This window comes from Pristiophorus japonicus, chromosome 6, assembly GCF_044704955.1.
Source record: "Pristiophorus japonicus isolate sPriJap1 chromosome 6, sPriJap1.hap1, whole genome shotgun sequence".
Taxonomy (NCBI): Eukaryota; Metazoa; Chordata; class Chondrichthyes; family Pristiophoridae; genus Pristiophorus; species Pristiophorus japonicus.
Window position 1 is genome coordinate 161,736,751 of NC_091982.1, and position 21,125 is coordinate 161,757,875.

The 21,125-nt window shown below is 43.2% G+C and overlaps 1 protein-coding gene across 4 annotated transcripts in view; it reads left to right on the top strand.

The window, feature by feature from the left end:
- The window catches only part of plekhb2 (pleckstrin homology domain containing, family B (evectins) member 2), a 43,530-nt gene that overhangs the window by 17,245 nt on the left and 5,160 nt on the right, over positions 1-21,125 (top strand). For 3 of the 4 annotated variants that reach the window (XM_070883356.1, XM_070883355.1, XM_070883354.1), the window contains one exon: positions 7,820-7,940. In XM_070883356.1, the coding sequence (XP_070739457.1) occupies positions 7,820-7,940 (121 nt within the window). Of the gene's footprint in view, positions 1-7,819; positions 7,941-8,241; positions 8,455-21,125 lie in introns of all 4 variants that reach the window. The other variant, XR_011593634.1, reaches the window with a different exon arrangement.

Genomic DNA, 21,125 nt, shown 5'->3' on the forward strand with positions numbered 1-21,125 from the left:
TGTGCCTGGGCTGTGTAGGGGGTGGTGTTTTGGTCAGGTTTCTCTGACTCCTTGGTGTTTTCGAGGTGCCCCACACCCTGGATTCTAGACTGTGGACTGATTTGGGGGTTGAGAAACTGAGAGAGTCAGTTGGGTAGGATGCAAAACTGGTTTTATTGTGTTCAAACAGAGTAAAAGGGCACGTTTTTAATAATCACAGTAATCAGGTACAAATAGGGAGAAATGGCAACTCAAATGCTCTATATTTGGGAAGAGCACATAACACATATAACAGATTAAAAGAACACAGTCCTCCCACCTCCCAAAATACTTATGCACTAAACCTGGGAGGGGAAAACACACCAGAACATCAACAGGTAGGAACAGTAAGAAAAACCCAACCTCTCGGACCCACTATCTAGCTAGGTTAGAACTCTGGGCTTTCAGGGACCATGCTCACCAATTCTCTTTTGACAGTTCCAACTCTGGGGTTCGCCTTAGTTGTCCTGGTCTTGTTCCAAACTCTGGGGTTCGCCTTAGTTGTCCGGGTTCTGTAGTCTGTACCCCGGACCTCATTGGGGACTTCAACCTACGTCACTTCTTCAGTTGGGTAGAGTCTGCTGATGCGGTAAGGTGCGTATTGGACTTGTGGGGTGAGTATTCACTTTTCCTTGTTCAGGGTAGTCTTAAAAGTTCCGTTAGGTAATGTTTTACCCCCTTGGTAGCATAGGACCAGCTTGTAGAGTGGAAAAATCTTCGGTTTTGTCGGGTTGGTTCCGGTTGACTGTTTGGTCTCGATGGTCTGAAACTTTCCGATTGTCGTTTTGAAAGCCTGTTTGCTGTCGTGGTTTTAGAGATTCCTTTCGCCGATGTTTCGGGGTCCCACTTTTCAAGGCTGGTGTTAAACTTATGCAACGAGACTGCTACCTTAATAGTGTCTCTAGAAGCACCCCTAACTGCCAGAACAGGCCTTCAATTATACTAAAACAGGCTTCCTTATCTTTGCGCCAAATCAGTTCTTGGGCTTTGTTTAAACTGTTCTGTCCATTGATTTTCAAATGTCTCCTTTGTCAGTATTTTTGGTGGGCTAGTCAGCAGTTACTCGATTAAGGTGTGATATGTGCTATCACTGGTTTTGCATTGTTTTAGGATTGTCCAGTTTCCTGGCCATCTAGTTGGGCCCATGATTTCCATAGTGGTTGATTGGGTAATTGGCTTCTTGCATAATTTGGATGAGTTCTGTAGTTTAGATAATGGCTGGTAATTTGATTATCTCGTAGGGGGTGAATTAGTGCTGCATAGTTCCCCAGATAGTCTGGGATCCTTAATACACGAATTTGCTTCAGAGGTTAGCCCCACCTCCTGTATTCGGTAACTTTTTCGCAGCCAAAATGTTGTAGAATCTTGAAATTGATATGCTCCTTCCCATAGATGTTTAGGGGATCTCGGGCTTCTGTAATTTAGGCCCATTTTGAATTCTCATTTCAAAAAGTCCAAACACTGGGTGGGGAGTGGAGGGTTCCATGAGGTTGGTCCAAGAGGAGCTTTTCTTTAATTTTCAGGGAGAGGGACTCATGGGAATTTTTGGGAACCCTTCAGCTGGCTCTTTGAACAAGCAGTTGTGCTTCGTCCCACATCCCCCGCTAATTGTTCATACCCTGTAAGTTCGTCATCCTCAAGTACTTGTCCAACTCCCTTTTTAAAACTATTTATGGATTCAGCTTCCACACCTTTTCAGGTAGAGCATTCCAGATCCCGACAACTGTCAACGCTCTGCTTCTATAAACAACCATCCTGACAACTCTGAGGGAAGTATATATTAGTGCCTGTATCTGGCCATTTCTAATGCTGGAAATCAGATTATTGCTTTTGTACATCTGGTATTAATGTACAATAAAATTAATTTAACCAGAGAACTGTATCTTGTTAAGACAAAATGATCCAATATTAAGTGATTGCACATGTTTTTGAGTACAGTATTGAATGGTCGTCAAAATTAAAACTGTCAAGTTGAACAGATCTGAAGTTAAGGTTTTGGCCAAATTGACCCCAGCAGAGGTTGTGATTCTTAATGTTCAGCAATTTCTGCAGAACATTCTGCTTCTCGCCATTAGATGGCACCCATCAGCTGCAAGATAGGCATCCTAACAAAGTAGGAGAACACAGCTGCTTGTCTAAAAGGAGGAGCAAATGGATGGAATGTTCTTCACCTTGTTTTAAAGAGGAAGTAGCTTGATGTTTCTTTTTGTGTTTTTCTAAATATTACATGTTTTTAATGATCATTAAATTGGGGTTCATTTCAATGGTGCGACGGAATAATATTTTGTTTCAGTCTTATTTCTCCTCTCAATGCTTTGATTTCTGACTTGACTACAGTTCTACAGGCATCAGGTTGCACTTGACCACTTGGCATCCTGTGAGCCAAGGTGGTGAATGTCAACACAATATTCCACCATGGGGAGCATCACAGATGAGATTACAGGGGTACGGTGGCACATTGGTTATGTTTCTGCATGAGTAATCCAGAGGCTAATAATCTGGAGATGTGAGTTCTAATCCCACCATGGCACTTTGTGAATTTAAATTCAGTTAATTAAATAAATCTGGAATAAAAAGCTAGCATTAGTAATGGTGACTATGAAGCTATCGGAGCGCCGTAAAAACCTATCTGGTTCACTTTTAGCAAAGGAAACCTGCCGTCCTTGCCCAATCTGGCCGATATGTGGCTCCAGACCCACAGCAACTGTAGATGCTTAACTGCCCTCTGAAATGACCTAGCTAAGCCACTCAGTTGTATCAAACCGCTACAAAAAATTACAAGAATAAAAAAAAACGGTCGGACCACATCGACCCAGGCATCAGATTCAGACACGACAAAGGCACACCCAGCCCAGTCGACCCTGCAAAGTCCTCCACTAATATCTGGGGACTTGTGCCAAAGTTGGGAGAACTGTCCCACAGACCAGTGAAGCAACAGTCTGACATAGTCATTCTGACATGGTCATACTCGCACTCTCAGAATCATACCTATCAACCAGCATCTGAGACTTGGGCATACCATGTCCCATTGGCAGGACAGACTCACCAGAGGTGGTGGCACAGTGGTATATAGTTTGGAGGGAGTGGCCCTGGGAGTCCTCAACATTGACTCCAGACCCCATGAAGTCTCATGGCAGCATGGACAAGGAAACCTTCAGCAGATCACTTTCCCTCAGCTGATGAATCAATACTCCTCCATATTGAACACCATCTGGAGGAAGCACTGAGGGGGGAGTAAATGTCCCAAGAGTGGCTGGGCAGCACCACTACTGACTGAGCTGACTGAGTCTTGAAGTACATAGTTGTCAGACTGGGCTTGTGGCAAGTGGTGAGAGAGCCAACCCGAGGGAAAATCCCACTTGACCTCGTCCTCACCAATCTACCTATCGCAGATGCATCTGTCCATTATCGTGTTGGTAGAAGTAACCACCACAAAGTCTTTGTGGAGATGAAGTCCTGACTTCACACTGAGGACACCCTCCATCATCTTGTGTGGCACTATCGCTGTGCTAAATGGGATAGATTCAGAAGAGATCTCGCAGCTCAAAACTGGGCACCCATGAGGCACTGTGGGCCATTAGCAGCAGCAGAATTGTATTCCACCATGATTTGTAACCTCATGTCCCAGCATATCCTATCAGAGATGCCAGTCTTCAGCCAATTTGATTAATTCCACGTGATATCCAGAAACGACTGATCGCACAGGATACAGCAAAAGCTATGGGACTCGACAACATCCCGATTGTCGTGAAGACATGCACTCCAGAACTAGCTATTGCCTTTAGCCAAGCTGTTTCAGTAAGCTACAATACTGGCATCTACCTGACAAAATGGAAAATTGCTCGGGTATGTCCTCTCCACAAAAAGCTAGATAAATCCAATCCAGAAAATTAACGACCCGTCGGTCTACTCTCAATCAGCAAAGTGATGGAAGGTGTCATCAACACTGCTGTCAGGCGGCACTTCTGCACCAATAACCTGCTCACCGATGCTCAATTTGGGTTCTGGCCAGGACCACTTGGCTCCAGATCTCATTACAGCCTTGGTCCAAACATAGACAAAAGAGCTGTTTTCTAGAGGTGTGGTGTGAGTGCGGCATTTGACAGAGTGTGGCATCAAGGAGCCCTAGTAAAATTGAAGTCAATGGGGATCGGGGAGAACTCGCCACCGGCAGGAGTCATTCCTTGCATATGGAAGATGTTTGTGATTGTTGAAGGCCATTCTTCAGCCCCAGGACATCGCTGCAGGAGTTCCTCAAGGCAGTGTCCTCGGCCCAATCATCTGCAGTTCGCTTCATCAATGACCTTCCCTCCATCATAGTGTCAGAACTGGGGATGTTTGCTGGTGATTGCATAGTGTTCAGTTCCATTTGCAACTCCTCAGATAATGAAGCAGTCTGTACCTTCATGCAGCAAGACCTAGATAACATTCAGGTTTGGGCTGATAAGTGACAAGTAACATTTGTGCCACACAAGTGCTAGGCAATCACCATCTCCAACAAGCGAGAGACTTAACCACCCCCCCCATGACATTTAGTGGCATTACTATTGTCAAACCCCCCACCATCTTCGGGTTCATCATTGAGCAGAAACTTAACTGGACCAATCACTTAACTGGATCACACAAATTTTGTGGCTGCAAGAGCTGGTCAAAGGCTGGATGTTCTGCAATGACTGACTCACTTCCTTGCTTTCCAAAACCCTTTCCCACCACCTACAAGTCAGGCGTGTATTGGAATACACTCCACTTAATACTCTCCACTTGGCTGGATGAGTGCAACTTCAACGACACTCGAAGCTCGACAGCATCCAGGACAAAGCAGCGCACTTGATCGGCATCCCATCCACCGCCGTAAACATTCACTCCCTCCATCACTGGCGCAACGTGGCTGCAGTGTGTACCATCTACAAGATACAGTGCAGCAACTCTCGAAAGCATCTTCGACAGCACCTCCCAAACATTAAAGAACTCAAACAAATCAGTCAGACACGCTTTGCCTTTTTAACAAATCCGTGCTGGCTGTCCCTTATAAACCCATGTTTCTCCAAATGAGAATTAATTTTGTCCTTGACAATGGTCTCTGGTACTTTTCACATTATTGACATTAGACTGGTCTGTAGTTACTAGGGTCAATGTGAAAATTTCAAGACTGATCAATAGCTTTTTGTTATGTAATGGTATCAAGGGATATGGAACAAAGGCGGATAGAGTTGAGGTACAGATCAGCATTGATTTTAATTGAATGGAAGAATAGGCTCAAAGGGCTGAATGGCCTGTACCCATGTTCTAAAATGCTTTGTTTAAGGTCTGTGAACACCTTTCAGGAAAGTGATTCGGTTTATGTACAACCCCATGCAGTCAACTGATAAAAGTAATTATTAGAATGTTGACATCGAACCAGAGGTGGCTTCAAAGAATTGGCCAAGTGAGAAAAATCTCTCTTGATCCAGCTTGATTGACAGCCCTGTGCTCCAAGGTCCCTCAGGCTTGAATGCTGTTGGGTACTTTCTGTTCTGTTGAAGACTACCCTTGCTTCCAAGGGAAAGGCAGTACTGCTTCTAGACATGGCTACAAACACCATGGCTGTCTCTTATTTCTTGGTGACCCGAACTGGACACCGTATTCAAAGTGTTGTTTTACTAGAGAATCTACTAAGACCTCTTTCAGCTTCATCCTCTATGATTTCAACATCATTCATGGAGTATGCATGTCATCTATTTTTGTTCCTATGTGTAGCACTTTACACTTTTCTGCATTAAATTTAATCTGATATTACTCTGCCCACTTAGATACTTTGTAGCTTCTAAACTGCCTCCTTGGATTTCATTGCCCTCCTAGTTAGGTATCCTCTGCAAACTTGACCACTGGGTTTTAATAAAAGTATTGATTTTACTTGTTATCTTTGTCATGTTGCTCAACAAAGTCAACAGAATATTGAACTATGCTGTGAAAATACAAGTCAAAGGAGGTAACCATCAAACACCATAGTTCTCTGGTCAGACTACACCTTGAATAGAAAAGCAGAGTATTTTTTAAATGATGAGAGCTTGGGAAATGTTGGTATTCAGAGGAACCTGGGTGTCCTTGTACACAAATCACTGAAAGTTAACATGCAGGTACAGCAAGAAATTAATAGAGCAAATGGTATGTTGACATTTATTATAAGAAAATTTGAATATAAGAGTAAAGGCACCTTACTGCAATTATATAGAGCCCTGGTGAGACCACATTTGGAGTATTGTTTACAGTTTTGGTCTTGCCAAAGGAAGAATATACTTGCCATAGAGGGAGTGCAACAAAGGTTCACCAGACTGATTCCTGGGATTGGGGGGAATTGTCTTATGAGGCGAGATTGAGTAGATTAGGCCTATATTCTCTGGAGTTTAGAAGAATGAGAGGTAATCTCATTGAAACATACAAAATTCTTAAAGAGCTTGACAAGGTAGATGCAGGGAGGATGTTTTCTCTGGCTGGGGAGTCGAGAACCAGAGGTCACAGTCTCAGAATAAGGGATTGGCCATTTAGGACTGAGATGAGGGGAAATTTTTTCACTGAGGGTTGTGAATCTTTGGAATTCTCTACCCCAGAGGGCTGTGGATGCTCAGTTGTTGATTATATTCAAGACCAAGATCAGTAGATTTTTGAATATTAAAGGAATCAAGGGATATGGGTATAGTGCAGGCAAGTGGAGTTGAGGTTGAAGATCAGCCATAATCTCATTGAATGATAGAGCAGGCTCGAGGGGCCAAATGGCCTCCATCTGCTCCTATTTCTTATGTTCCTATGTTCTTATGTCTTCCTTGGTAAATACTTGGAGGAATATTTGCTACTTTATCCTTAGCCTCAGTTTTGCGTTCAATTGTATCTTTTTGCTTCCGTATAACTTTAAATCATGTAAATAAATTCGACTTAACCAGGTTAACGCATTCTGACTGCTATTTTGGTCAAGAGTGTGTATCTGCCTATGGATATTACCTTCTGTGGTGAGTATGGATAAAGAATGTTGGGAAAGAGCTTGAATTTTTGCAAGCACCTCCCTCTCATCTGCACAAAGATCAGATAACCCACTGGAAACTGAACCTGGGGTATTTCTACTCTGGGGTTCAGTTGCACAGTGACCACACGTTTATAAAAAAAAAGATAATAAATCCACGTACAGGCATCTTCCACCCCCTCAATTGGAGTTCAGAACTGGAACATCAGGTCCTTCATTGAAACATCTGTGAATTCTTGTGGAAGCAAGTCATCCTCGTTCAAAGGACTTCCTATGACGATGCTGATGCCTTATCAATCAAGTCATGAGAGCGAAATAGCAATTATGTAACCAGGTAGTTTCCAGTGGTCTCACTGAATAGAGTAACAGAAATATAAAGTACTGTTTTTGCAAACCAGACCCCAACAGTTAACTTGGGTGCCGCCTTCCACGATATAATTTCTTCTTCTGTCCTCTTCAAATGTTTAGAGAAAAAAAAATCATCTATACTCAGTGCCTCATTTGAATGCAGGGGGATGACTGGATGAGAAGCAAATATAGTTATCCGTCTGTGACTTCCTACCTCATCACCATCCCTGCCTTTGAGTACCTAATGGCTTTGCAATGATTTATTGGGTCCAAACCTTGCTTGGAGGGTGGGGATTGAATGAGAAAGAGAGGAGAGAGTTGTGCAAATTGCACTTTATTTGGTAAAGTTGAAAGCATTTGTCTTCTAGTTGAGATACAAGTGTGATCATCTTGAATTTAAGCAGTGCTCTAAGATGTCAAATATTGGAAGTACTAAACAATTGATGTGGAATTTTTCAGGTTTACAGTTACGATTCGTATGGTGGTGCTTACACTGCACAGCATCCTTCTGCCTCACAGCAAGTAATCTACACATCTAATGGACAGCCTTATGCTGTGGCCTATCAGTATCCCTACCAAGGTGAGTCTATATTTGTATCAGCGATTTTTATCTGTTTTTTGTTTGCAAATGTCAAGACCCAACACTGCCTGAAAGATAATCCTGGGGAGAAAGAAAGCTGTTTGATTTGAGAATGAAAATCCCAGACCAAAAGCACAGCTTCCTAGTTCCAGGATATAATCCTTGTTCAATATAACATTTTGTGACTTTTGATATTTCAAACGAAAGCTTTGTTAGGCCACCGGAGGCAGAGAGTTGAAATGTGCTGTAACCATGTGGAAGCTAGTGAATTTCTCCCTGCAATTTCCCCATGTAATTTCAGGAGCTCAGCCAGGTTATGTAGTGAGACAAGACGCAGCTACAAGTTGCTTTTTCTAGCCAGAGGGCAGAAACTGAGGGAAACTACAATTCAGCCTCAACCATCTTCCTATAGCTGATTAGATTTTCTGCCCATCCTCTTGATCATGAAATACGGGTACTGCATTGCTCCAACGGAGGGCAGGTTGTCACCTACCGGGGAACAGAGCCCCTTCAGGTTAGTGAAGATTTAGATGCATCAGTTACATTGCCATAGACTCTATGTACAGAAAGATGTGCGAGAGTGGAGGTCAAAAACGGACATGAGCAACAATTGAAAAAGGATTTCTCCAAGGTTTTGAAAGCGGGGATGGAGGTGGCAAAGTGGAGGGAGTTCCAGAACACTGAGACAATAGGCCCAAATTTCCCCAACCCCTTTTTCCAGCGCCGACTTTGTGCGCTCAAAACGGCGCCAAAAAACTTACGAACAATTCTGGCCGCTCTGTTGTGTGTCCTGAGTCCTGGCGCAGCGTCTCTCATGGAGTGGGGGGGGGCGGAGCTAAAGCCCTGCGCCGAAAACAGTGCCGGCAACTGTCAGCATGCGCAGTAGAGTGTTCGCGCATGCGCAGTAGCTCCCATGATTGTGATGATGATGCCTGCAGCGTGGGATCCAATGCGTCCCGGATCAAGTGGCCTCCCGCACAGGCCGACCGCTGCCTTCCTGCGCTGAGGACTACAAGAAACAGGTTCGTGGGGGGGGGAGAATTTTGGTCGGGGGTGGGTGGGGAGGTGGGGAAAGAATCTTAAGATTTTCCAGTACTTTAATATCTAGCTATTTTTACTAAAAAATTCCCTATCTGTAGTATCTTGCAGCTCACCCACTACTGCATAGAATTCTAAAATATTACTAATTATCAGAGTCACACTCCGCAATGCTGAACACTGAAATTTAAGTTTACATTTTGCCATGCTTATTTTGTTAAGTCTAATGTTTTAAATTTCTAAACATAGTCAGGGCAATTCTTTGGTGCTGTAGAAATCAAAATCCAATGTGTGATGGCGTACACAAATCCATTCGGCGAGAGCGTTAGTGCTCTTGATCTATTATTTACAAAGAAAAAACCCTCCCCTTAAGAGGCCCCTATGCTTCAGCCTTCATTACAAGATCATTTCTATTCTTGTAAAAACCCCATACTCAGTTTAGTCAGGCTGTTAGCACCTATACCCTGTCCAGTCTCGCTGCTTGGGATTTTAAAAAAAAACTAGCATTCCTATCATAACACTGTCATTTGGAGGCTACCTGCGCTGATTTCGTAACTCTCCGCAAGGGTTTTCTGTGCGGCCACAAGTGGCCACGTACGCTGGCCTAAGTTAGTTTGGAGCAACTATTAGCTGTCCAAACTGGCTTAAATGGCCAAAACAGGCTGGTATCGCCCCCTTTTAGGAAAAAAAACGAAACTTAAAAAAAATCCTAACTAACTCACTTACACTGGCGCAAATTAAATGTGCAGAATGGGGATTTTTAAGATATTCCAGAAAAATCAAGTTGCTCCAAAAAAAACTGAGCAACTCCTGGCCAAATTTGGGCCCATAGTGACTGAGTAGCCACCAGTGGTGGAATAGTGGTTGAGGGATAAGCCAGTGTCGGAGGAACAGAGGTTTCACGCAGACACATATCGATTACAGGAGGAAATCATTGTAGGTTGGAGTGAGGGTGAGGAGGATCTTGAAGTCAATGTCTAGGGCAGAGGGAGATAGTAGGCCATGGGACTTTGTGTGGGTGAGAGTGCATGCCACAGCTCTCTGACTGTGTTGTAGTTTGTGGATTCCGGCAAGGAAGAGCATTGGAGAAGTTGAGGCGATGAAGTGGTGCATTCGGTGTTTGGCAGCAGGGTATGAGAAGCTGTGAAGTGGAAGAAAGGAGTCGGTGAAAGATTGGATGTGGAGAGGGAAACAGAGCTAGGGGTTGAACTGTACGCTAAGGTTCCACACATCTGAACGTAGCCTGAAGTATCAGCCAGGGAGCTTGATGGGTTTAAGGCCAGAAGTACATGTGTACAGGTGGGACCCAGACAGCTTGGCTTCAGTTTTTCTAATAATTAATAAGAGGGAAAACTTCTTAATGTTGGAGAGTGCAGCAGTGGAATGGGCTGACCATGCTACATTAAACACTGAACTCCATTAACAAAGCATTTTATCATTAGACATCTAACATTTGCTGTCATTACATTATTGTAGATGGTATTAATGTACATATTTTGATTTAATGGGACTGATGAACATTGCACTAGTAGAGCTCTGATCTTTTTCGATTTGGAATGAAATTTATAAGCAGAATGAGATGGTCTCTCTAACTTCCCAGGCCTTAAATGACAGATTCCCACAGTTTAACTGTCATCATTTAAGTGTTGGAATGAGCTACGGGTAAATTCAGTTTTATTGCAATCAGTGAGTATTCCAGCAGAAGTTGATATAGAAGAGAAGAAATTAAAATGGGTAACATAATATCTTTTTTTTTTGTATTCCGCAATGGAATGGTTAACTCAGTTCAGTGCACTGCCTGTATTCTGTTCTGTAGGATTCACACTTTGGGTCCACAAACCATGCTTACTGTTGTCGCGATTTCCGGTAGCACTTTTCTGTCAACCTTTTATAATTGTAAATTGCTATGTCGACATTTCCAGTTCAATTTCTCGGTCAACTGTTATGTAGTTGGAGGCTATGGCCACATCATGGCACCATTGAGCAAATTTCTGAAGTCCTTTTCCAAATCCATCTTGTAAAAAGAAAATAAAGACTTGCATTTATATAACGCCCTTCATGACCACCGGATGTCCCAAAGTGCTTTACAGCCAATTAAGTACTTTTTTTGTCCATGAACTTGCATTTGTCAGCAGACCTTTGGAAACACTATGTGCAATTCACTATTTTACAAAAACTTCCTATTGTTACGTCACTACGAAAAATGTTTAATCGATGAGAGTTCAGCAGTTATAAAGTGCGAATAAAATTTTGAGGACTTCCTGGTTATATTTGTAATGCAGTCTGTGCCTACAGTTGTGTGGAACTGACCAATTCACTTGAAGAACTTTATTTTAAGGAATTAAACAAATGTCAAAAACCATGCATCTTTCCACTTAATATTAATTTTCATCTGTACTACATTGGCAGACTTGTGCGCAATCCAGAAATGCCATATTGATATGCATATCGATCATCTTGAATATAAACTATACCCAGTGAGAGCTTTCATTTCAATCTCTTGTTCCTTCAACCCTTCCCTGCTTGGGAAGAAGAACAAGCTCTTTACATTTGTGTTTTTCTTTTACAGTTTCAAAGATACCTTTAATTGAAATGTTGTAATGGGAACCACACAATTCACACCTTTCCCTGATGGCTGCTAAAAAAAAAACACCTCCCTACTCCAAACTTTTATATAAAAACCCCTACATTTATGGATTCTGGGATCACTTCTTACCAGAAAACAAGCAAACTGTAGAATTCCGGCCTAATTCCTTTTCCAGGCTTGATAATGAGGTATTATATCTGATGGGCAATCCTCACTTCCATCCACATTGCTGTAGAGCCAACATTTGTTCAAATACCCTTAATAATTGAATCTGCTCTGGACCCAATTTCCATTGCAGGATTTGAAGCTGTCCAGCCTTTTGTAAGTGGTATTAGTTTATCATTTCCCAAGTATTCATGTTGTGGAATGACTTTCCAAAGCATCCTTGATTTGTTTGCATTCACAGGCAGGACTTGCACTTGGCTGGGTTCTTCTCTCCTGGGCCGAATATGTTTTGCATTGACAAATGAGCCGTGTAACTGCCAATATGACATTACCATGGAGTGTATCCATCATTGGAGAAATGCTTGCGTAGCGTGACATTTGGCCGTTGATATTGCACAGATCGAATCCATTCCTGCATTAACCTCCCATATATCTCTCTCATCTATTTCTCCTCTTAGGACTATCTGTGTTTGGCAATATCTTTTGTTTCAATCAGGGTAGGTTTCTGCTATATGCCATGACTGCCAGCACTACTGCAAAATGCTGGCTTTAATTGCCTGTTACAATCATAGAATCTTACAGCACAGAAGGAGACCATTCAGCCTATCGTGCCTGTGCTGGCTCTTTGAAGGAGCTAACCAATTAGTCCCACTCCTCGTTCTTTTCCCATAGCCCTGAAAATTGTTCCTTTTCAAGTATGTATCCAGTTTCCTTTTGAAAGTTACCATTGAACCTAGTTGCACCACTCTTTCAGGCAGTGCATTCCAGATCATCATATATGAAGGAAGGTAGTGCAGGGATCCCCTGCGGTCATCCCCCTGCAAAACAGCTACACTGCTTTGAGTACTGTTGAGGGGGATGACTCACCAGGGGAGGGCAGCAGCAGCCAAGTTCATGGCACCGTGGCTGGCTCTGTTGCATAGGAGGGCAGGAAAAAGAGTGGGAGAGCGATAGTGATAGGGGATTCAATTGTAAGGGGAATAGATAGGCGTTTCTGCGGCCGCAACCGAGACTCCAGGATGGTCTGTTGCCTCCCTGGTGCAAGGGTCAAGGATGTCTCGGAGCGGGTGCAGGACATTCTAAAAAGGGAGGGAAAACAGCCAGTTGTCGTGGTGCACATTGGTACCAACGACATCGGTAAAAAAAGGGATGAGGTTCTACAAGATGAATTTTAGGAGCTAAATTAAAAAGTAGTACCTCAAAAGTAGTAATCTCGGGATTGCTACCAGTGCCATGTGCTAGTCAGAGTAGGAATCGCAGGATAGCGCAGATGAATACGTGGCTTGAGCAATGGTGCAGCAGGGAGGGATTCAAATTCCTGGGGCATTGGAACCGGTTCTGGGGGAGGTGGGACCAGTACAAACCGGAGGGTCTGCACCTGGGCAGGACCGGAACCAATGTCCTAGGGGGAATGTTTGCTAGTGCTGTTGGGGAGGAGTTAAACTAATATGGCAGGGGGATGGGAACCAATGCAGGGAGACAGAGGGAAACAAAATGGAGACAGAAGCAAAGGACAGAAAGGAGATGAGTAAAAGAGGAGGGCAGAGAAACCCATGGCAAAAAACAAAAAGGGCCAATGTACAGCAAAATTCTAAAGGGTCAAAGTGTAATAAAAAGGCAAGCCTGAAAGCTCGGTGCCTCAATGCGAAGAGTATTTGGAACCCAGGAGAGGGCTCTGAGCTAGCTCGAGTGGGTGAGAGCGCAGATGAACAGGACCCCAAGAAAGAATGCAGGAGGCAACAGAGCAGAGTAGCACTGGGGTAAGTGTAAACCACAAGGTGATGGGAAGGGACAATATGTATGAAGATAAAGGGGCTGCAGGAGGGGTCAAAACTAAAAACCATGGTTTAAAAGCTAGGATTAAAACACTCCATCTAAACGCATGTAGCATTCAAAATAGAGTAAATGAGTTGACGACACAAATCATTACAAATGGGTATGATTTGGTGACCATTACAGAAACGTGGTTGCAGGGTGGCCAAGACTGGGGATTAAACATACAATTCGGAAGGATAGACAAGAAGGGAAAGGAGGTGGGGTAGCTCTGTTAATAAGGGATATCAAGGCAGTTGTGAGAGATGATATTGGCTCTAATGAACAAAATGTTGAATCATTGTGGGTGGAGATTAGAGATAGTAAGGGGAAAAAGTCACTGGTGGGCGTAGTTTATAGGCCCCCAAATAATAATTTCACAGTGGGGCGGACAATAATCAAGGGAATAATAGAGGCATGTGAAAAAGGAATGGGGGATTTTAACCTACATATCGATTGGTCTAATCAAATCAAATCAAATCGCACGGGGTAGCCTAGAGGAGGAATTCATAGAATGCATACGGGATTGTTTCTTAGAACAGTATGTTACAGAACCTACAATGGAGCAAGCTATCTTAGATCTGGTCCTGTGTAATGAGACAGGAATAATAAACGATCTCCTAGTAAAAGATCCTCTCGGAATGAGTGATCACAGTATGGTTGAATTTGTAATACAGATTGAGGGTGAGGAAGTAGTGTCTCAAATGAGCATATTGTGCTTAAACAAAGGGGACTAAAGTGGGATGAGGGCAGTTAGCTAAAGTAGACTGGGAACATAGACTAAACGGTGGCACAATTGAGGAACAGTGGAGGACTTTAAGGAGCTCTTTCATAGTGTGCAACAAAAATATGTTCTAGTGAAAAAGAAGGGCGGTAAGAGAAGGGATAACCAAGGGAATAAAGGAGAGAGTTAAATTAAAAACCAATGCGTATAAGGTGGCCAAGGTTAGTGGGAAAATAGAAGATTGGGAAAATTTTAAACGACAACAAAGTATGACTAAGAAAGCAATAAAGAAAGGAAAGATAGATTACGAAAGTAAACTTGCTCAAAACATAAAAACAGATAGTAAAAGCTTTTATCAATATATAAAAAGGAAAAGAGTGACTAAAGTAAATGTTGGTCCTTCAGAAGATGAGAAGGGGCATTTAATAATGGGAAATGTGGAAATGGCTGAGACCATAAATAATTATTTTGCTTCGGTCTTCACAGTGGAAGACACAAAAACCATGCCAAAAATTGCTGGTTACGGGAATGTGGGAAGGGAGGACCTTGAGACAATCACTATCACTAGGGAAGTAGTGCTGGACAGGCTAATGGGACTGAAGGTAGACAAGTCCCCTGGTCCTGATGAAATGCATCCCAGGGTATTAAGAGATGGCAGAAGTTATAGCAGATGCATTGGTTATAATCTACCAAAATTCTCTGGACTCTGGGGAGGTACCAGCAGATTGGAAAGCAGCTAATGTAACGCCTCTGTTTAAAAAGGGGAGCAGACAAAAGGCAGGTAACTATCGGCCGGTTAGTTTAACATCTGTAGTGGGGAAAATGCTTGAAGCTATCATTAAGGAAGAAATAGCGGGACATCTAGATGGGAATAGTGCAATCAAGCAGACGCAACATGGATTCATGAAGGGGAAATCATGTTTAACTAATTTACTGGAATTCTTTGAGGATATAACGAGCATGGTGAATAGAGGTGTACCAATGGATGTGGTGTATTTAGATTTCCAAAAGGCATTCGATAAGGTGCCACACAAAAGATTACTGCAGAAGATAAAGGTATACAGAGTCAGCGGAAATGTATTAGCATGGATAGAGAATTGGCTGGCTAACAGAAAGCAGAGAGTTGGGATAAATGGGTCCTTTTCGGGTTGGAAATCGGTGGTTAGTAGTGTGCCACAGGGATCGGTGCTGGGACCACAACTGTTTACAATATACATAGATGACCTGGAGGAGGGGACAGAGTGTAGTGTAACAAAATTTGCAGATGACACAAAGATTAGTGGAGAAGCGGGTTGTGTCGAGGACACAGAGTCTGCAAAGAGATTTAGATAGGTTAAGCGAATGGGCTAAGGTTTGGCAGATGGAATACAATGTAGGAAAATGTGAGGTCATCCACCTTGGGGGGGGGGAAACAGTAAAAGGGAATATTATTTGAATGGGGAGAAATTACAACATGCTGCAGTGCAGAGGGACCTGGAGGTCCTTGTGCATGAATCCCAAAAAGTTAGTTTGCAGGTGCAGCAGGTAATCAGGAAGACGAATGTAATGTTGGCCTTCATTGCGAGAGGGATGGAGTACAAAAGCAGGGAGGTCCTGCTGCAACTGTACAGGATATTGGTGAGGCCGCACCTGGAGTACTGCGTGCAGTTTTGGTCACCTTACTTCAGGAAGGATATACTAGCTTTGGAGGGGGTACAGAGACGATTCACTAGGCTGATTCCGGAGATGAGGGGGTTACCATATGATGATAGATTGAGTAGACTGGGTCTTTACTCGTTGGAGTTCAGAAGGATGAGGGGTGATCTTATAGAAACATTTAAAATAATGAAAGGGATAGACAAGATAGAGGCAGAGAGGTTGTTTCCACTAATCGGGCAGACTAGAACTAGGGGGCACAGCCTCAAAATACGGGGGAGCCAATTTAAAACCGAGTTGAGAAGGAATTTCTTCTCCCAGAGGGTTGTGAATCTCTGGAATTCTCTGCCCAGGGAAGCAGTTGAGGCTAGCTAATTGAATGTATTCAAATCACAGATAGATAAATTTTTAACCAATAAGGGAATTAAGGGTTATGGGGAGCGGGCGGGTAAGTGGAGCTGAGTCCACGGCCAGATCAGCCATGATCTTTTTGAATGGTGGAGCAGGCTCGAGGGGCTCGATGGCCTACTCCTATTCCTAATTCTTATGTTCTTATATATTTTGCATTAAAAAAAATTATTCTGATCTCTCCTCTGGTTCTTTTGCCAATTATCTTAAATCTATGCCCTCTGGTTACCGACTCTCCTGCCAGTGGAAACCGGTTCTCCTCATTTACTCTCAAAACCTCTCATAATTTTGATCACCTCTCTTAAATCTCCCCTTAACTGTCTGTGCTCCAAGGAGAACAATCCCAACTTACACCCATCCTCTCTTTGCCTTGACCTCATTATCAAGGATGACCGCCACAAGGCGCCATTCCTCCTTGTTCCTTCCACAAATGCTTCAGCACGTGCCCCGTTCGCAAATGGAGCCCATTTGTGTGCTCTTAATTCTCTCCGTCGTGGGGCTGCCAGCCAGACGGTTGGTGTCTCTGCTCGTGACGCACCACTTTCTTGAGCACGACAGCAGCCTGTCTGCATCAACCAAAACTTGCCATGCGGGACTGCTGTCACTCCTCCTTCCCAGCCATTCCTTGCTTAGCAGCACTGACACCATAAGACAGCTACTGGTACTTGAATTAACGTCTCGCTATTTTTACTGCCGAAACTTCCAATCACATCCATCACACCATCGTTGCAACCTAGGTGTTCCAGTATGTGAAGTCCGAGAGGCCAGGGAAGTTGAGCCGCCATTTAATGGCTGCACCACAACTCCAACCTTTTTTTTCCCCTTACAAAATAGAATGGCCTCTGTGCACCTTGCTATGGTATCTAAATACGATTATCGAGGCTATGACCCAGGCTTCTGATGTGAAACCACATTTAAACAAATTGTGGATCTGATAACTTTTGTGCCATTGGGTCCATGAATTTAAGTTCATCACACTGCTTATATAATATTAGTTGATAAAGCACTGTCAGTCAAACCATGTTGTGGACCTACCTTAGATATATATATATATATCTATAGATGAATATTTTAGCTGCACTATAATTTGGACACTTCAGCAGCAGGAAATCTTCAAAGGCAAACATATTAAGGGCGTCAGCTATTTTTTGAATATTGAGTGTCATTCTTGCTTTTTCTTTTCATCGAACCTTAACACTCCTGAAAAATTATGGCAGCAGTATTAAACCTGGTCACACAGTGCTTGTTACCACAATTACTGCATCCATTACATGGGGACATTCTGCAGGAAGTGGTGGGCTTCACTTCTCTGCATTTTTGTCCGGAGTGTCTGAGTGACAGTGGTGTCAATAATGAGTTGGAGGTGGCTGGGAGTTATGGCAGGACTTTCGGCAAATGGTGTATTTTACAGCAACCAGAGTTTATTTAGTCAATTTAAAAAAAATAAAAGTCTCTCTGAATTGCAGCAATCAGAACTCGTGCATGACCAAAACTGCACCAACCTCTCTCGATTTCAAAGCACTGTGATTTCTCCAGTGAGCGGAGGATAGTTACATCCAAATTGTGTGTGTAAAATCAAGCCCAGTCATTTACAGCAGTGTTTCCAGCCGTGACTGATGGGGTAATTACCCCATCGTCTTCATTCTGGCCAGGAATAATGGTGTCACCATATGAAGCCATTTTTGTCTGCCAATTTGCAAAGCCAAAACCACTTTGCATTGTTACAAAATGTGCAGTGTAAATCAGGCGTGAAGTAGACAATTGATGGTACTTTGTATTTTAGCAAGTGGTGTGAGGAGTAGTCTCGAACTGCTGCAAATAGCTCTCATGCAAAGTCAAATATAAAAAGGTCCCAAGCTATTCAAATTTTCCACTTGTATTTGACCTTAATGTTAGCTTAGTGGCACAGGATTGTGCTTCTCTCTCTCTCTCTCTCTCTCTCTCCATCCAGCATTGAACTGCTAGTTGAATTTTCATGAGTGGAGCAATACTCCTGTTAAGCCATGCAGCGGCCTTGAGGTCCCGCGCAGGTTGCTCACTGCTTTTTAAATGGAGAAATCTGCGCATGGGCCGCTCAGCCCGTTAAAGGGGCCACGCACCCAAAAATAAAATTTGCAGGAAATTTGGTTGACTGTAACTTAGATAAGAACATAAGAAATAGGAGCAGGAGTTGGCCATTTGACCCTTCGAGCCTGCTCCGCCATTCAATAAGATCATGGCTGATCTGATCATGGACTCGGCTCCACTTCCCTGCCCGTTCCTCATAACCCTTTACTCCTTTATCGCTCAAAAATCTGTATCTCCACCTTAAATATATTCAATGACCCAGCCTCTACAGCTCTCTGGGGCAGAGAATTCCATAGGTTTACGACCATCTGAGAGAAGAAATTCCTCCTCATCTCAGTTTTAAATGGGGTGGCCCCTTATTCGAAGACTATGTCCATTAGTTTTAGTTTCCCCTGAGTGGAAAAATCCTCTCTGCATCCACCTTGTCGAGCCCCCTCATTATCTTTTATGTTTTGATAAGATCACCTCTCATTTTTCTGAATTCCAATGTGTATAGGCCCAACCTACTCAACCTATTTTCATAAGTCAAGCCCCCTCATCTCCGGAATCAGCATAGTGAACCTTCTCTGAACAGCCTCCAAATCAAGTATATCCTTCCTTAAATACGGAAACTAAAACTGTACACATTACTCCAGGTGTGGTCTCACCAATACCCTGTACAGTTGTAGCAGGACTTCTCTACTTTTATACTCTATCCCCCTTGCAATAAAGGCCAACAGTCCATTTGCCTTCCTGATTACTTGCTGTACTTGCATACTCACTTTTTGTGTTTCATGCACAAGGACCCCTGGGTCCCTCTGTAATGCAGCACTTTGCAATTTTTCTCCATTTAAATTATAATTTGCTTTTCTATTATATATGCTAAAGTGGATAACCTCACATTTTCCCACATTATACTCCATCTGCCAAATTTTTGCCCACTCAATTAGCCTGTCCATATCCCTTTGCAGACATTTGTGTCCTTCTCACAATTTACTTTCCCACCCATCTTTGTATCATCAGCAAATGTCTATGTCTAATGGATATGTCTATTCTGTTAGTCTAAGTAGATACTAGACTAAACTGCACCTCTTATCATAATCTCAGGAGGTCCTGAAGTGCTTCATAGCGAATGAAGTACTTTTGAAGAGTAATCACTATTGTAATTTAGGAGCAGTTGCCAATTTGCACACAGCAAGGTCCCACAAACAGCAATGAGGTAAATGATCAGATTTTTTTTTGTGGTGTTGGTTGAGGGAGAAATGTTGGCCAGGACACCAGGGAAACTCGCCTGCTCTTCTTTGAATAGGATCTTTTACATACAACCGAAAGGGAGGACGGAGCCTCAATTTAACATCTCATCCGAAAGACAGCACTTCCATCAGTGCAATATTGCTTCAGTACTGCACTGAAGCACCAGCCTAGACTATGTGCTAAAGTATCTGGGGCTGGATTTTCGGTCTTCTGTCACCCCTGTTAGTGCCCCAGAGGGGTGGCAGTGGTTTGCGGGCGGGTGGCCAGCTTGTAGCGCCTACCGGGAAATTAGTTGCCGGTTTTGCGGGGGAGCTGAGCAGCACCGCCCGGGAGTGTCGAGCCGGTGTGGAATGCCACTGGTTTCGGCTGCGCTTCGATTTTGAATTGACGCTGAGCTTCTAGTGCCCCGTAGCACACCCTAGTGGGACCGCCTGCTCAGAGCTGTCCTGGCGGCGGTGAGTTAAGTTTGTAATGAATGAAGTAAGTGTGATTGTTTTGTTTAGGATAAATGATGAATATAAAAATAATGTGGGGTGGTCAAGGTATTGGGAATGTTTTTTGTGTGTTTTGTGCCGATTTTTTTTTTTTTCTTCATGCAAGCCTTTCTTGGGGCACTCCGAGGCTGCCTCTTTAGCTCGGGATTTTCAGTTCCTCAGCCGGCCTTGCGCCCTAAAAGAGGTATGGAACGCCTCCCTTAGCACTCTGCTCCACACTTGGGGCCCAGCTGATGAATTTTGTGGCTGAGGGCGCAAACTTTACCGCCGTATCGCCCCGAAATGACCAGAACCGAAAATCTGGCCCTTGGAGTTGGGTTTGACCCCACGACCCTCTGACTCGGAGGTGTGAGTGCTACCACTAAAATATAAATTTGAACAGCTGTCAAAATGGTTATATCCTTGCCATTAATGAGATCACATTAGTACTATAAACTCTCCATCATGCTTAGCTATTCATGTTTCCAGATAGTTATAGCAGCTTACATCTGGTTACAAATTACGTACGTATAGTGGGTATTTGGGGTCCATTGATTTGATGTGGAAGTGCTCCTGGGTGCAAATTACTCTAAACTGCTATGTGCTTCTAGGGAGGTCAGACTGTAGTAACACATTTATAATCATTTTCCAATAGGTAAAAACTGCAAATCATAAAAGAAGGCAAATTTCAATAAATGTTTTTTTTTAAAGAAAATGTTTTCAGAAATTGAAGGGCGAGTTGGTAAAAGACTCTCTGATTAATGTTGAGTTAATAGTTATGGCAACTACTAAGCATATTTGCCAGCTTCAAGCATTGTATTCAACCTGGAATTCCCTCCCTAAGCCCCTCTGCCTCTCTACCTCTCTATCTTCCTTTTAAGATGCTCTTTGGTCACCTGTCCTAATATCTCCTGAAATAAAAGGAAAAGATCTTGGACATACTCAGCAGGTCAGGCAGCATCTGTGGAGAGGAAAAACTAGGTTAACGTTTCAGGTCGATGACCTTGCATCAGAATATCTCCTTTGTCTGATTACGCGCCTGT